This window comes from Rhipicephalus microplus, chromosome 3, assembly GCF_043290135.1.
Source record: "Rhipicephalus microplus isolate Deutch F79 chromosome 3, USDA_Rmic, whole genome shotgun sequence".
NCBI lineage: Eukaryota > Metazoa > Arthropoda > Arachnida > Ixodida > Ixodidae > Rhipicephalus > Rhipicephalus microplus.
The window spans coordinates 170,788,800-170,803,498 of NC_134702.1; the positions used below are offsets into that span (position 1 = coordinate 170,788,800).

The 14,699-nt window shown below is 46.4% G+C and overlaps 1 protein-coding gene across 7 annotated transcripts in view; it reads right to left on the bottom strand.

The window, feature by feature from the left end:
* LOC119168574 (neurofibromin 1) overlaps window positions 1-14,699 on the bottom strand; it is a 237,568-nt gene that overhangs the window by 106,345 nt on the left and 116,524 nt on the right. For all 7 annotated transcript variants that reach the window (XM_075890506.1, XM_075890501.1, XM_075890504.1 and 4 more), the window contains 3 exons: window positions 11,376-11,587; window positions 9,014-9,097; window positions 114-382 (listed from right to left, as the gene is read on the bottom strand). In XM_075890506.1, coding sequence (XP_075746621.1) covers window positions 114-382; window positions 9,014-9,097; window positions 11,376-11,587 — 565 coding nt within the window. The remainder of the gene's footprint in view (window positions 1-113; window positions 383-9,013; window positions 9,098-11,375; window positions 11,588-14,699) is intronic.

Below are 14,699 nucleotides of genomic sequence, written 5' to 3' on the forward strand. Positions count from 1 at the left end.
AGTGCTTCACACAAGCACCTATATTCACTCGAAATGCGGTCGCTGGGACTGGGAACCGAAATCGTGACGTTGCACTCGGCAACGGAGTGCTGTGGTACAATGATGATAAGTACCTGTCCGAGGAGGAGATGACAGCATTGAAGACCTTCTGGGTGAGCTGGAGCAGGGAGCGGCGGTTCTCCTCGACGTCTTCGTGGTCATCCACGCGTGCCGGGTCCACCTCGTAGCTGGGTCCATCAGCCAGCAGCAGCAGGGGCTGCACCAAGGGCTCCAGCAGGCTGTGCAGGTACGACGCCCCGTAGATCTTGAAGCAGAATGCCATGATCTTGCTGCCCAGGCTGTTTCCCCGGAACAGTGTCTGCATGCAGTCCGACAGCTCCACCTGCATAGGCACAACAAGATGACAAAGAGAGATGATGATGAGATGGGCACAACTGTAAGCGCATCGGACAGCAGCAGTTCTTTTCTAGCCATCAACAAATGATTGTCATCATCCTCATTACGCCGACTGTAGGGCGATGGTCTCTCCCACGTTCCTCAAGTCGACCCGGTCCTGCGCTTGCGGTGGCACATCATCCACACGAGCTTCTTAATCTCATCTGCCCAACTAATTAACTCCCTCCTCCTCACCCACTAGCCCTGTCTTAGAATCCCCTCTATTACTCTTAATGACCAGCAGTTACCTTGCTTACACGTTGCATGCCCATGCCCATTTTTTTCTTCTTCCAGTTGGACTCCCCTAACACCTGTTTGTTCCCTAACCAACTTTACTTTCTTTTTGTCCCTTAAAGGGGCCCTGAAACACTTCCTCAAGTAACCGTGAAACGGATTAAGTTAAAGAGCTTACTACCTCACAAATTCAACGCCGCAAATATTGTAAGAATCTGTCCAGTACAAGTGGAGTTATAAAGAATTGTCGCACGCTGCAATCGTGTTCTCTCTTCTCTCATCCCGGCGAAAGCGACGGAGGCTAAACAGGGAGGGATGGCAGGGGCAAAAAAGAATATGTGATGTGCGCCTCGTGAACTTAAGCACTTTTTATTTTTTACTTCGAATACACAGCTTTTTGCGTGTGATCACATGCGCACACGTGGACAAGTTGTGGCCTCCCGCGGCGAGCACTGTAACGACCAAGCGCACCCTGCTCAAATCAGCCAATGGCTGATAGATGGCCTCCTACACACAATGTTTGAGCGTCTTCCGTTCTTTCTAGAGAAAAGAGAAAGCAATTTTTAGCTGACCTTGATGTTTGCTTTCTCTTTTCTCTAGAAATGATGAAAGACGCGGTGGTCTAGTGGCTGGGGTACTCGGCTGCTGACCCGCAGGTCGCGGGATCGAATCCCGGTTGCGGCAGCAGCATTTACCATAATTACTCGAATCTAACGCGCACCTTTTTTCCAGTTAATTGAGTTCATGAATCGCGTGCGCGTTAGAATCGAGTACGAACAAAAAAATTACGGTCAATCTATTGCCATCGACAAATCCAAAATGGCCGCCCCCTACGTGCGTCGGCATGGCGCGATGGCCATTTCTGCCTATGTGTTTCCCATGTGCGGCACTTCGTACGTGTGCTGAGGAGTTCGTCATCCAGTAGTGCATTAGCATCGACGGCGTGGAAGGGCCGACTCAAAAAACTCAAGTGCACCACGATGCCGCTTTTAAAAGAAAAGTCATCGCGTGTGCAGAAACGGACGGAAATCGGGCCGCATCGCGGTCGTTCGGAGTTCCCAAAACGTGCGTGCGGGACCGGCGGAAACAAAAGCAGAAGATTGTCGACAGCAAAGCTTCACGCAAAGGCTTCAGTGGACCACAGCAGGGTCGGTTTCCGCAAATTAAAGAGCTGCTCGGCGAGCATGTGCTTGAGCAGCGAGCGGCACAGCGGCCCATGAGGACAGAACTGCTCCAAGTGCGGGCTATGCAATTAGTCTTAGAAAAAGGTCTAATGCGGAGCCAGTTTAAAGCGAGCAGGTGCTGGCTAACTAACTTTATGAAGAGGAAAGGCTTTTCCCTCCGAAGAGGAACATGCATATGCGAAATGTTTTGCGGAGGAGTACGATGAAAAGCTTCACAGTTTTCAGATGTTCGTCCTAAACTTGCGGCGCAACAACGGCTACCTGCTTGGGCAAATCGGGAATGCCGATCAGACGCCTCTTTACTTCGACATGTCTGGCACCACAACCGTCGAGAAGAAAGGGGCGAAGGAAGTTCGCGTGCTGACATCGGTCCACGGTAAAGCTACAGTGACGGCAACGCTCTGTTACACGTCAGATGGACACAAGCTTCGCCCGTACCTCATATATAAATGGAAGACGCTCCCGAAAGGAGTCGTTTTTTCGAGTGGTGTGATCGTGCGGACCAGTGAGAAAAATGGGTGCGCGTTGCAATCAATGTCTTACTTTTTTTTTTTCGCGGTAGAAATCGGGTGCGCGTTACAATCGAGGGCGCGGTAGAATCGAGTAAATACGGAAATACGATGGCGGCGGAAATGTTGTAGGTGCGTGTTCTCAGACTCGGGTGCACGTTAAAGAACCCCAGGTGGTCGAAATTTCTGGAGCCCTCCAATACGGCGTCTCTCATAATCATATGGTAGTTTTGGGATGTTAAACCCCACATATCAATCAAGCTGACTTTGATCATTTATTGTGAATTCCAGGTCGCGTGCTGCTCCATAATATTTGGCTCACCTGTTCTCCGGAGCCTCAATACCGACCGGCAGCATTTTCTGACCATGCTCAAAAATGTTGCAGAGCCCCTTTATGCATACAGTTTCCTAATATTAACTAGAGGGGACTCTGGCGCTGCAATCGTTCAGCAACCATGGGAATGGTGGGTAGTACACACATGTGCCTAGTCTTCGTACTTGCGGGTGGCGAATCGTACTTGCGGCTTCGTTTATGGCTGGTTACAATTTTGTTTTGAAGAAAAGAACGAACCCTTTTGAATGTTGTGACTAGATTCAAAATGATAAGCCTAAAAAAATAAGGTTGTGAAGCGCAAATGCTGAACATTTGCTAATTTATTTTTCGTGAAAAACAGCTTTAAGCTACACGAACACACACGGAGCCAAATTCAGGCCAGAGGTACGAAAATTAGACAAATGTGTGTACTACCCATCATTCCCATGTTCGCTGAAGAGCCGTGCGTTGCAGCTCCCATAGACACTATTGCCAGACTTTCCTCTAGTGTATATTAGGAAACTCAACGCCTTTATGTCTTCCAACCTCAAGCGGAATAATGACGAACATATAGACGCACTTTTGTTACACATTAAAAGTTTTCCAAGCTTTCCAAGACACTGAAACAACTCTGACAGTTTTGCACAAATGCCCATAGAACAACTTCTATAGGGTTGTTAACAGACCAATTTAAGCTCTCTGCAAGATCAGTGTATTTGATTACAAGGCTTTAAGTCAGAGAATCACTACAGATGACAGCAGCTCAATTAAGGGGGGACGCGGGTCTTAGAAAAGTAAAAGATGGCCAAAAAATCGATTTTGAGAAAAACACATTTTTCGAATCTTTGAACCTATAAGCACCTCTCCTCAAATTATTAACGCTAAATTCGATAAAAAATAGGTTAAAATCTATTTTCAAACCATCACGGGAGTCGCAAAACAACCCGCAAAACAGAAAATTTGTTCGAACTTCCCGCGCGCGCCGCCAGCGAAGCAGCCGGCGGATCGGCGCCATCTTGGGCTTGTTTTGAAGCTGGTTCTTTTCTGCGCGTTTTGCGGGCTCTCAAAATGGCGTAGCTCCAACACAGCGACTGCCCTCCCCCGTTTTGCGAAGCCGTCTGCTGGACCGCTGATTGGCTAGAGCGCACCCGCGCCGGCGAGCCCCTCGTCTCGCGCTTACCATTGGCTGGCACGGCGGCGCGGCCACGGTTGCTCGCTCGTTTTTTTTTTGTTTGGTTTTGCTCCGTCGGCGCCTGCTCTCGTGCGTGTTATCTCGTCTGCTACCCGCTCGTGTACCGACGTCGCCGACGTATACGTCTTTCTGCATTTCGCCGGCATGGCTTGGGAAGCTCGCCTGAAGAAGAACACTCGTCAAGCTTTCGGCAGAAAACGAAAGCGAGCGTGGAATGCGCGGCAGAAGGGAGCGGCCTGCGCGCCGCCGAGAACGCCGGAGATGGCCGAGGCAGCGCACTCTGACGACAACGGGCTGTCGGAAATGCCTGTTATTGCGGAGGCAGCACATTCAGACGACGACTCGCTGGCGCAAGTGCCTGTTATTGCCGAGGCAGCACATTCAGACGACGATTCGCTGGCGCGAATGCCTGCCGAAGCGGTGCACTCTATTCGGCCCAGCTGCAGCACTTCGTCGGATCATCACGTCGTCGGATCGTCATCCGGCACTACTTGGAACCATTCAAGGTCGTGTCGACACGACGTTTTACTCTGCGGACGAGTTCGCCGAGTGCTCCATACGTGCGGCGAATTTAAAAGAGTCCCTGGCATCGCAGTGCGCGACAGCACGAAAGTTTGAGCTGCTGGACGTTCAGCTGGAGGGCGACGACAAAGAAAACGGCACGCAATTTGCCATTGTTGATATAGAAGCGATGGACTCGCTATTTGGACTTCTCCCCTGCCCCTAGTGCGGCTCAAAAAGTATGACTTTCTCCAAGGGAAAAAGAGACTATGGGCTGTGCTCAAAACTCGTGCCCGCATGCAGCAGTTGCGACTTTCGCGAAGAACGGTTTTCTTCACCGAGAGTTGCCGAAAATAGCCAGGCCAAAGTAAGGCCTTTTGAAGTGAATTTGCGTGCCATGAAAGCGATGAATACTATCGGCAAAGGGGCAACAGCTCTGACGGGCTTTTTTGCCGCGATGAATATTTCGCATCGAGGGCTTCACCAGAAAACATATCAAAGCCACATGAAAATCATGCGGGAAGCCTGCGGTGCGACTGCTGCCGAATGCGAATCCACTAGCGTTGCCCGCGTCAAAGAACTCTATGCGGAGTTTGGCAATCCACTGGGCAACGTCGACGTCATTTATGATGGCACGTGGCTTACCCATGGACACAGCTCCCATATCTGTGTTGGTTGTATAATTGAAATGTACACTGGTTTAGTTATTGATCACGTTGTACTTTCAAACTTTTGCCTGGGCTGCGCCACTGGACCAAAGGAAGATGAGGAGGGACACGCTGCTTGGCTCGTCCAGCACACCCCTGTGTGCCAGAAAAATGTTGACTGCAAGGCTGGCCAGATGGAAGTAGAAGCAGCCCTACGCCTCTTCCGACGCTCCTTAGAAAAGCATAAGCTTCGGTACACAACAATGCTTTCAGATGGTGATAGCCAAACCTTTCATGCCCTCACTGAGGATGAAGTTTACGAATACATAAAAGTTGAAAAAAAAGACTGCATCAACCATGTGCACAAACGAATGGGGGCTGCCTTACGAACGCTCATCGAAAAGAAAAAAGCTCAAGGTGGGTCACTTGGCGGAAAAGGTAGGCTCACTCAAGACAAAATAAAGAAAATTACCTCTTACTATGGCTATGCCTTGAGGAGCCACAAGAGTGATGTGCCAGGCATGAAAAAGGCTGTGCTGGCCACACTAAGGCACATGTCATCAACAGACGAGGCACCCAAACATGACCTCTGCCCTGAGGGAACAGATTCATGGTGCAAGTTCAACAGGGCCATAGCCAATAGTGAGGTGCCTCCACCGCACAAGAACAGCCTGCCCGATTTCGTCTGTGAGGCACTAGAGCCTGTGTTTATGAGGCTTAGCGACAAAGCATTGTTGGAAAGGTGCAGTGATGGGATCACCCAGAATCCTAGTGAGAGCTTACACGCTACAATTTGGCAACAAGTCCCCAAGACCACCCATGCCTCACTGCACAGCGTAGAAAGAGCAGTGGCTGAAGCCATCAGCCGCTTTAATCAGGGGGCCACGAAGAGCAATGAAGCAATTGCTGAGAAGCTAGGCTACAGTGCAGGATATCTCTTCATGCGTCGTGGCCTTGAAAAGGATAAAACCAGGCTTCACAAATCGCGGAGGGAGCACCTGCAGAGCAGTTCAACAAAGGCAACACTTGCAAAGCGACATAAGCCTGCAAGAGACACTGCATACAGCCCTGGCATGCTGTAGAATTGTAAGGATGTCTGGGACAAAAATGTGTGTTTTACTTGAAATAGTGTTTTATGTATAAAAGGGCGATGTTTTTATATATAACATGTGTCTTCCTTTGGTTTTCAGTGCACTAGAACAGCCACAAAGTTGTAGACTGGGTTCCTTATACTGATTCAACGGCCAGTACACAGTTTTTAAATGAGCTGTGGCAAATATTTTGGGAAGGTGCATTAACACATTTGGTACAGCCATACTCACATAATGTAGAGCTATACAACGGTGCCATTTTTATTGCTCTAGCTTCACTTTAGCAAAAGTTACAGTTATTAGAAACTTTAAATGCGTTTTTCTCAGTTTGATGTTTTTGTGCACCACACTAAACCTTAGGGGTTTTTCTTATATGTTACTGTTGATTGAGAATGACAAACTTGGTATCATTTTATTTGTAATAACATTACCTATGGGGTGATGCTATTTTGATTACTCTAGAAGCATACTGTTAATTACAATTATGGATAGTAATGAGCGAAAATTGAACAGTATATCCATTGTAAGTGCTGGTCTGTTTTCTTATCTATATAATGCCTAAAAATTAATAAAAATAGCATCACACCATACAGAAAGCCCTCAGCATTGGGGCTATGCATTTATTTTTTGGATCTGACTTGATTAAGTTGCCAAAAAGCCCCCAATGAAGTGCATAATTAATTAAATTACAGATGTTAATATCTTTTTATCCACTGAAGCCATGTCAGAAACAATTACATATTTGAAATCAGCATGAAAAACTGTCCAAGATGGTGAGGTTTGGTCAAGATTGAGCCAAATACAGAAAAAAAAATTTTAAAGACCCATGTCCCCCCTTAAGTTTGCAACTGTCCACTTCCATAGCGTGTAACATGGATGTGCAACATAATAACAGAAACCAGCCTGATTGGATTTCCAATCTATGTGACATGAATTTTGGAACTAGTTTGTGAACCAATGATATAGGCAATAGATGAAATGCTCTACAACTCCCACTAAATAGAACATCCAGTCGCACGTCTCAGCCTTTACACATGGTGCGAATGATTTGAAAATTCCCTAGCCTAAAAGCTCCCTAAAATAAACGAACTGTTTCAAGGTACACTCAAACCTCGTTATAATGTAAGGAGATATAATGAGATAATGAATATAACGAAGTAAATGAAATTCCCCTTGAAAGCTCCATTGAGAACCATGCATTTTAAACCTCGTTGCAACGAAGTAAAATTGACTGGTAAATAGATATAACGAACTAAATTATTCTATCAAATAGTCTATAAAAGAAAACAACCGTTGCGTGTTAAATATACCGTTTTCTGCGGAGTTCGACGCTCATTCGGCGCAGCTCTTTCAAAACTCCCGCACTGGCCTTACAGCCACGCCACGCGCGACCGAGAGAGCCGTCCTTTTCACACAGCCAGCAGAGAGGATTGAGGAAGCGCTCAGCGGGTCACATGACCGAGAAGCAACGCCGCGGTGCAAAGCGATTTCCCTCTCACTTAAGAACACACGATGGGAAAGCTCCAGAAGACTTGCATTTATTCACAAATCAGAAGACATCCATCATTAATTGAAGTAATCAATGATGTGCGTCTGCACGCGTTTGCCTTGCAGCAAGTCAATCAATCCATTTCGCACGCAGTTTGCAAAGCATAGTAGCGCGCGGCTAAGTCCAAGGCCAACACTCTATAAAGACAACGACAACGACTGCGTCTCCGCTGCTACCTTCTGCACTGAGAAAGCAGGAGCGTCTCCACACGGAGAGAAGCAGATCAACATTAGAGAAAGAGTGAACTCTCTGCGACGGCTTCCTTTCTTTTTTTTTCCTCTTTCTCCGCGTGCGGCCTTGAAGAAAGAAGGGTCTCTACGTGCAGAGACGGAAAAGGGAGAAGCGAGGCACAGGCATGTCGCAGATCGGCATTTGAGAGAGAGCAAACAATCCACCACAGTCTTTTCTTTCCTTTTCTTCCTTTCCTTCTTTGCGCGCAGCGTTGAGAGGTGCCGCCGCGGGATAGGGCATGGTTCTGAGAGCCTTTTCGGAGTGCAGAGAGGAGGTTTTTCCCAATTTCCGCATTGCTGCCTCGCTGCTTTAGCCGCCCCACCTTCGGTGTGAACGAGCCTTTAAGGCTCGAACAAAATAGAACAGAACAGAACAGAACTTTTCTTCTAGCCTTGAGGAAGACAAGTCCGCTTGTCGAAACATCGGCTCGACAAAAGGCCTGTTTATTGATTTTTCATCGCAAGCTTCCATCTTCCCTTTCCTACTGGTTCTTTAGGGGTATTTACAAGATGTACAGTAAGACGAAACGCTAAATTATACCACACTTCTTCCAAGTCACACGCCCGCCATGATTGCTGTTAAGCCATTCCAGAAGGTGTGATGGCAAAGTGGCAGCAGCGTTTCCTTCACATCAACTCAACTACCGCCAAAGCATCTTATGGACTGCTGCGAAATGGCTGTTTAAATCTTATGCCTTACCTTATGACCGTGAACCCACCATTTTGCTAACGACCTTATTTTTTCATCGTGATACAGCTATGGTCATTGTAATTATACTTGCATTTGCCAATATGATTGAACTGGTGCTGTTTATGCTGATTGTTCTGCAAGTGCTTCAGACATATACCAGTGCTTCAGACTTCACCAGGCAGGACCAGCAGGAGCATTTATTCCGCGATTGCCTCGGCTCAGAACAGCAACGAACCAGCCCGATTGCGATGATGATGGTTATGTACAAGTGAGAACGATGAAGTACGATAAATGTGCTTACACTAATTTCCCCCTCTAAGAAGAGGCCAGCCTGGCCGCAGCTCAAAAATCTTCTGATAATGAAGAGAAATGTTCAGGTCACATCATCGGGCAGTTGCTCAAGAGGGCAAATACACAGACCAGTGCGTGCCTCTCACCTCTTTGTAGAACATGTTCCACAGCAGTGGGGACAGCAGGTGCTTAGCGTCAAACAGCGTCACAAACACACGGGCCAGTTCATCCTGCAACAAGAAAAAGGGAACCACTGTTCAAGGTGCGCTCCCTGCAACCAGATGGTGACGGTCAGCAGGGTCCACTCACCAAGATAGCCTGCGAGACTTATTCTCGTGAGCAAGTGTACAGTATACTCTTATTAAAGATAACCTGAAGGGGGACCAGAAAAATGTGTTTCGTTTACCCGGAGTTCCATCTACAGAAAGGTGAACTGGGTGGCTGCATTCAAGTATGATACCAATCATATCAGAAGTAGCTGTTCCATTTAAGCAGCAGTTTCGTTTAACAAATTTCTAACTTTATTTATTTTATTTACTTAAACATACTGCCAATCCCTCGTGGGATTCTCGCAGGAAGGGCATAGACACAGTACATGTCAGAGATTTTGAAAAAATGTGGGGTTACACAGTCGGTGGAGCGTAGTACACATTATACATTCTTCATTGAATAAGTATGAACAAGGAACGCATACATTTTACAAAAGTAACATACCGCACAGGTTTTGATATTACAGGTTACAAAAAAAAACTCTTCATTACAAATCTTTTCATGATTTAGTGAGAAGATGAAACACAAATGAGTTGATACACACATTCACTTGGTGATAACAAGTTATCGTCACATCGTGTCAATTTTCTTTTCTACCAGCCTTGAGAACTCTGTTAAACTCGTGGTACCAGTTATTGAGTTGTCTAGAGAATTCCAATCCCTTATTGCTAATGGAAAGAAAGGGTACTTGAAACAGTCTACGTTGAACCAGTATTCAGTTAGCCTTTGGGGATGTTTTAGTCTGGTTAGCCTTGTTAGATCAACGGATATATAGTCTGAGGCCTCTAATTTTAGGTGACCGTGAATTAGTTCATACAGAAATTTTAATCTGGCTATCTTGATTCTATTATCGAGGGTGAACAGGCTAGCTTGTTTTACTAGCTCTGTCGGAGGGTCGCTCATTTTATATCGGTTAAAGATAAACCTTACCGCTTTTCTTTGGACACCTTCCAAGTTGTTGATTAATTCTTTAGTAAAAGGGGCCCAGACTATATTGGCATATTCGAGTACGGACCGGACATACGTCGTGTAGGCCAACAACTTTACGTGAGGTGGGGCCTGTCACAGTCGTTGTCGGAGCATAAACAGGCGTTACTAAGAGCCCACTGTTCATCATGTACTAAATATGAGCAGTGAGACGAGCTTGGAAGGTAGCTGACATGAATTTCGAAGTTTGCATGTGACCTGAACGTGACCAAAAAACCTCTGCGACGTCACCACTGAGCTCCGAGCTGCATGGCTAAATTATGATACCGTCGCCATTGCACTTTTTCCGAACTTGTGCCAGCAGGTGTATTTGGCAACCGCTTATGAATCTGTACCCATGGCTGACATGCGAAAACCTCATGAAAGTCTGCCACCAGGTGACATTGATGAAAGCAACGGCAATGACATCACGTTGAACGTGCCACATGGAAAAAACCATGCAGGCAGCGTACAAGTGCATCACAGTTCTGTAAGCTGTTTTTCATGCTCGACGGTGTTAGTTGCATACGGCAATCTGTCATTCTGGTGGCTCACCCAGACCGAGAATGGTCAGAAATAAACAGACTGTAATTAATTATCTGTCATGTGCCGCAGCAAGTGATGTGCTGTGTTATGACTAATAGGCCTCTTGCAACATATCACAGCAAGAAAATGCCACACCAGAATATCCGTGTCCCTACCCCTTTAAAACATTGCAGTTTCTGTAAACGCACATCAAAAATAGAGTGCGGGTTCAGGTTTATCTGGGAAAACACATTATGTGCATATGAATACATGGTGTAAAGTAGTGTAGTACATAGTGTAATGTGGCTTTTGGATTTATCAATTTATGCATCTCTACAAGTGCTCAACAAACGCTTTGAATGTGCACTTGAAAGAACGGGTGCATGCAATTCGCCAACACTATTGCCAGCCAAAAATTTGCAGTCTCTAGGACAACACGGTATCCCTTACAAACTGTACTTGTACACTCAGTCAGTCCATCTACATGGGTTCTCAAGCAGATTTCAACAAAGGGTGCTTTAGGAATCCACAAGCAATCAGAACAAATGCTGCCCTGTCCTATTTCACCTCCCTTAATACGATCCATAAATTCAAAGAAAATTTGCATCGCATTTCAGATTTAACGAACCCATCTCATCCAACCTATGTCAGCACACTGGAAGTTTCCAAGAGAATCATGTGGCAGCGACGACAGAACTCGAATATATTGTGAGGAGCAAAGTGAACCGCCGGGCAGAGTAGACTGACCATCTGCGGGGTGATGACCACACTAGCTAGAGCCATGGCGATTGGCAGCTCGCCCTTGTCGCCAATCATGGTGACCAGCTGGACCAGCTGCTCAAACCGATCGGCCAGCACCGTCTCGGCCAGCATGTCAAACTCGGTGCCCTGTTGCAGGATCTTGGTGAGCACCTCCATGAAGGCTGCTCGCGTCTGCAAATCCTTGTGGTAGCCCAGGCCTGCAGCCAAGCACATCACCTCGTCTAGGGTACTACATCCACCCACTCAAACTATCGCAACACATTAACAGAATCACCACATGTAGTCGAATTTACAGATTTTCAAATCAGAGCAATTTGAAAATTTGCGCAGGTTAAACATCTCAAAGTGAGTAAATAAAGGCCTCACCACGCCAGCTTTTGAGAAATCAAATGTAACAGAAACAACAATGATGCATGTGCAGATATCAGTAATGATATGATGAAGGATTTTCACAGCACCTAGAGAAGATGAATACAACTTTCATAGGGCCAATAATTTGCTTCCAAGAGATGCGTTGGAAGCGTTTGCTTTCATGTGTTCAGAAGCTTAGACCCCATCTTGCAAACAACATGTCATCTATTGCTTCACAAAAGATGCCACCATTCCACTGCTGTGCATTCCGCATATTTCGCGAGTTGTCACCACAGACAGTGCAAACTTTCGCCTATTATGCATGAAACAATCAAGTAATGCCCTTTCCAATATGACAGTGAAAAACGTCTACCACAGAAGGTTATCTCTGGGCAAAACTTGTGTAGAAGTGAGTTTAGCCTTACACCATATTTACTCGCATAATGAACGCACTCGCATAATAAACGCACCCCCAACTTTAGTAGTCAAAATTTAGATTTTTCTTCTCCCCCCATAAACACACCCGTTACATTCATCTGCTGCAGTCCAGCTAACCGACACCTGGCGCCTCCTTGCCGGTTGCATCTCTTCCATTTCGTTTTATTATGCCGACCTCCCTCGTCCGCTTTGGCTTGCTTCCCCCCCCCCCCCCCCCCCCCTTCGCTTGCTGCCACGCGCCATATAGTTTTTCTTTCCATCTGTGCGCGGCACATACCCAGTCTTTTTTATCTATGCGCCACAACTAGGTTCACGAACAATGCTAGTGTACAGACATCGCAGCTGACAAGCACTCAGTGAGCGAAGGTCACAAAACTTCCTGCGCCAACAGATGGTCACTTCCACAAATACGAAGCTTTAAGGCCTAACCACATGCAAGCAATTTTCGAGCCACGATGACAGCATTTGCTGTCACTATGGCTGTCAGGAAGGGCCATTCGTCACCATCACGTTGCAGGTTTCTGAAAAACCAGAAAGAAATCGCTTGTCGCCCTGAGAAGATCGCGACTATTTCTGCAACATGGTCCCCGATTTTCCCTTCGATTACAAGCGAGGCAGCCGCCGCATTTTGTCATTAACCTTGTTATCGACGGTTTGTTTTGATGATTCGGTGGTAGCTTGCTGCAATGTTGGTTACTTGCTACAATGTCAAGGGCGTCATCGCGGTCATCGTGCGAGGTTGCCACGAAGTTGGCGAAGTGCGTCGTGGCGTTGTAGAGCACGATTGTGGGTGCCCCTCAAGATCAGAGCAGATACTACTGTTGCTGTTAAACGATTGCAACAAAAGATAGCCTCGAAACACTTTCATGGCGTGCACAGGCAGCCCGGGAACAGCTTGCAGAAGATAGCGTGCCTTCAACCACCGAACATGAGTGAAGTGCAACAAAGAAGCTGAGCGACCTAACATTTTTTTGCATTACCGCATTTTTTTGCTCATAGTGAAAAAGTTTCCATAAAATTTTCCCCGCATAATAAACGCACCCCCAGCTTTGCTCCGATTTTTCAGAAAAAAGTGCATTCATTACGTGAGTAAATGCGGTAAATACCATGCATGCCTGGAACTTTTATTTACAAAATGATTTGTACAGTGGTCACAGAATGAAACTTGAAATCAAAATAGTTAGGGTTATGGAAATATTATATTGCTTCAAATATTTGAACAAATATTACAGTATTCCAATTTGAGTCAATTAAAATTTTAAATATTGAAAATTTCAAAATATTCAAAATTAATTACCGTATTTACTCGCATAATAGGCACACTTTTTTATTCAGGAAATCCGGCTCGAAGTTAGGGGTGCGCCAATTACGTGGGATAAAATTCTCGAAAAGTTTTTCTACTCCGTTCTCGTGCTTTAAATCTGCACATTTGTCAAGTAAAAGGCAACTTTATCGCTTGCCAATTAATTCAGAATAAAACAAACATACCGATGTACCTTTTAATAAACAAGCGAGAGCCGTCAACTGCACACACACATGTAAAATTTATTTACACAAAATTCGTAGGTGTTCCTCCTTTTCCCTATTTGAAGTCCGAGTTGGAGAACATAAATTCATCCTCGCCGAGCGGGGATTCGTTTTCGGTGTCCAAATCATCCGCACCCCACAACATGTCATCCTCACTCGCGTCCAGTGCATTCGAGACGCCCGTCTTCTTGAAGCTTTTCATGCCGACTTCGTTGGAGATCGCCTGCCACACTTCAACGATCGAAGCACACAACATTTACACAGACGGCCTCTTAGTCTTACCACCTGGAGTCAGCTGATGTCCTCCAGCCATCGAGGTGGTGTACAGCCTCCGAACATTGTTCTTGAAAGGCTTAATCAAGGACACGTCCAAAGGCTGCAGTATCGATGTGAGGCCACCCGGAATCACTGCCAGATCTTTGTGCAGCTCTTTCAGCTCATCTCGTACACGGTCTACTAGGTGCCCATGAAAATTCTCCAGCACAAGCATGGATGGGAACAACAGACCACCCAGCCGCCAACCCTAGACTGTTTTCACCCAATCCACCATGAGTTCTGCACTCATCCAGCTTTTTTCCTGGACTCTGACATAGATGCCTTGACATAAATTTACCTTTGGGAGCGTCTTTCGTTTAAAAATCGCGTAAGGTGGTAGCTTGCACCCATCCGCTGTCACCGACAGCATTACGGTGCATCGTTGTTTATCAGCGCCAGACGTTCTGACGATGACGTTTCATGCACGTTTCTCCTCCATTGTCGTGTTCCGCGGCATATCAAAGCAAAGGGGGGTCTGATCAGCGTTGCCGATCTGAGATAAAATGAAGTCTTTCTGCTGTCGGAGCTTCATAACGAAACGATCCTAGGAAGTCCACTACTTTGTTCTCATATGTTGCGGGCAAGCGCTGGCACAAGGTGGTCTGCCTTTTCAGTGCGAGGCCATGGCGCCGCGTGAAACGAGTTGTCCATCCAGAGCTGGCTTTGAACTCTTTTGCT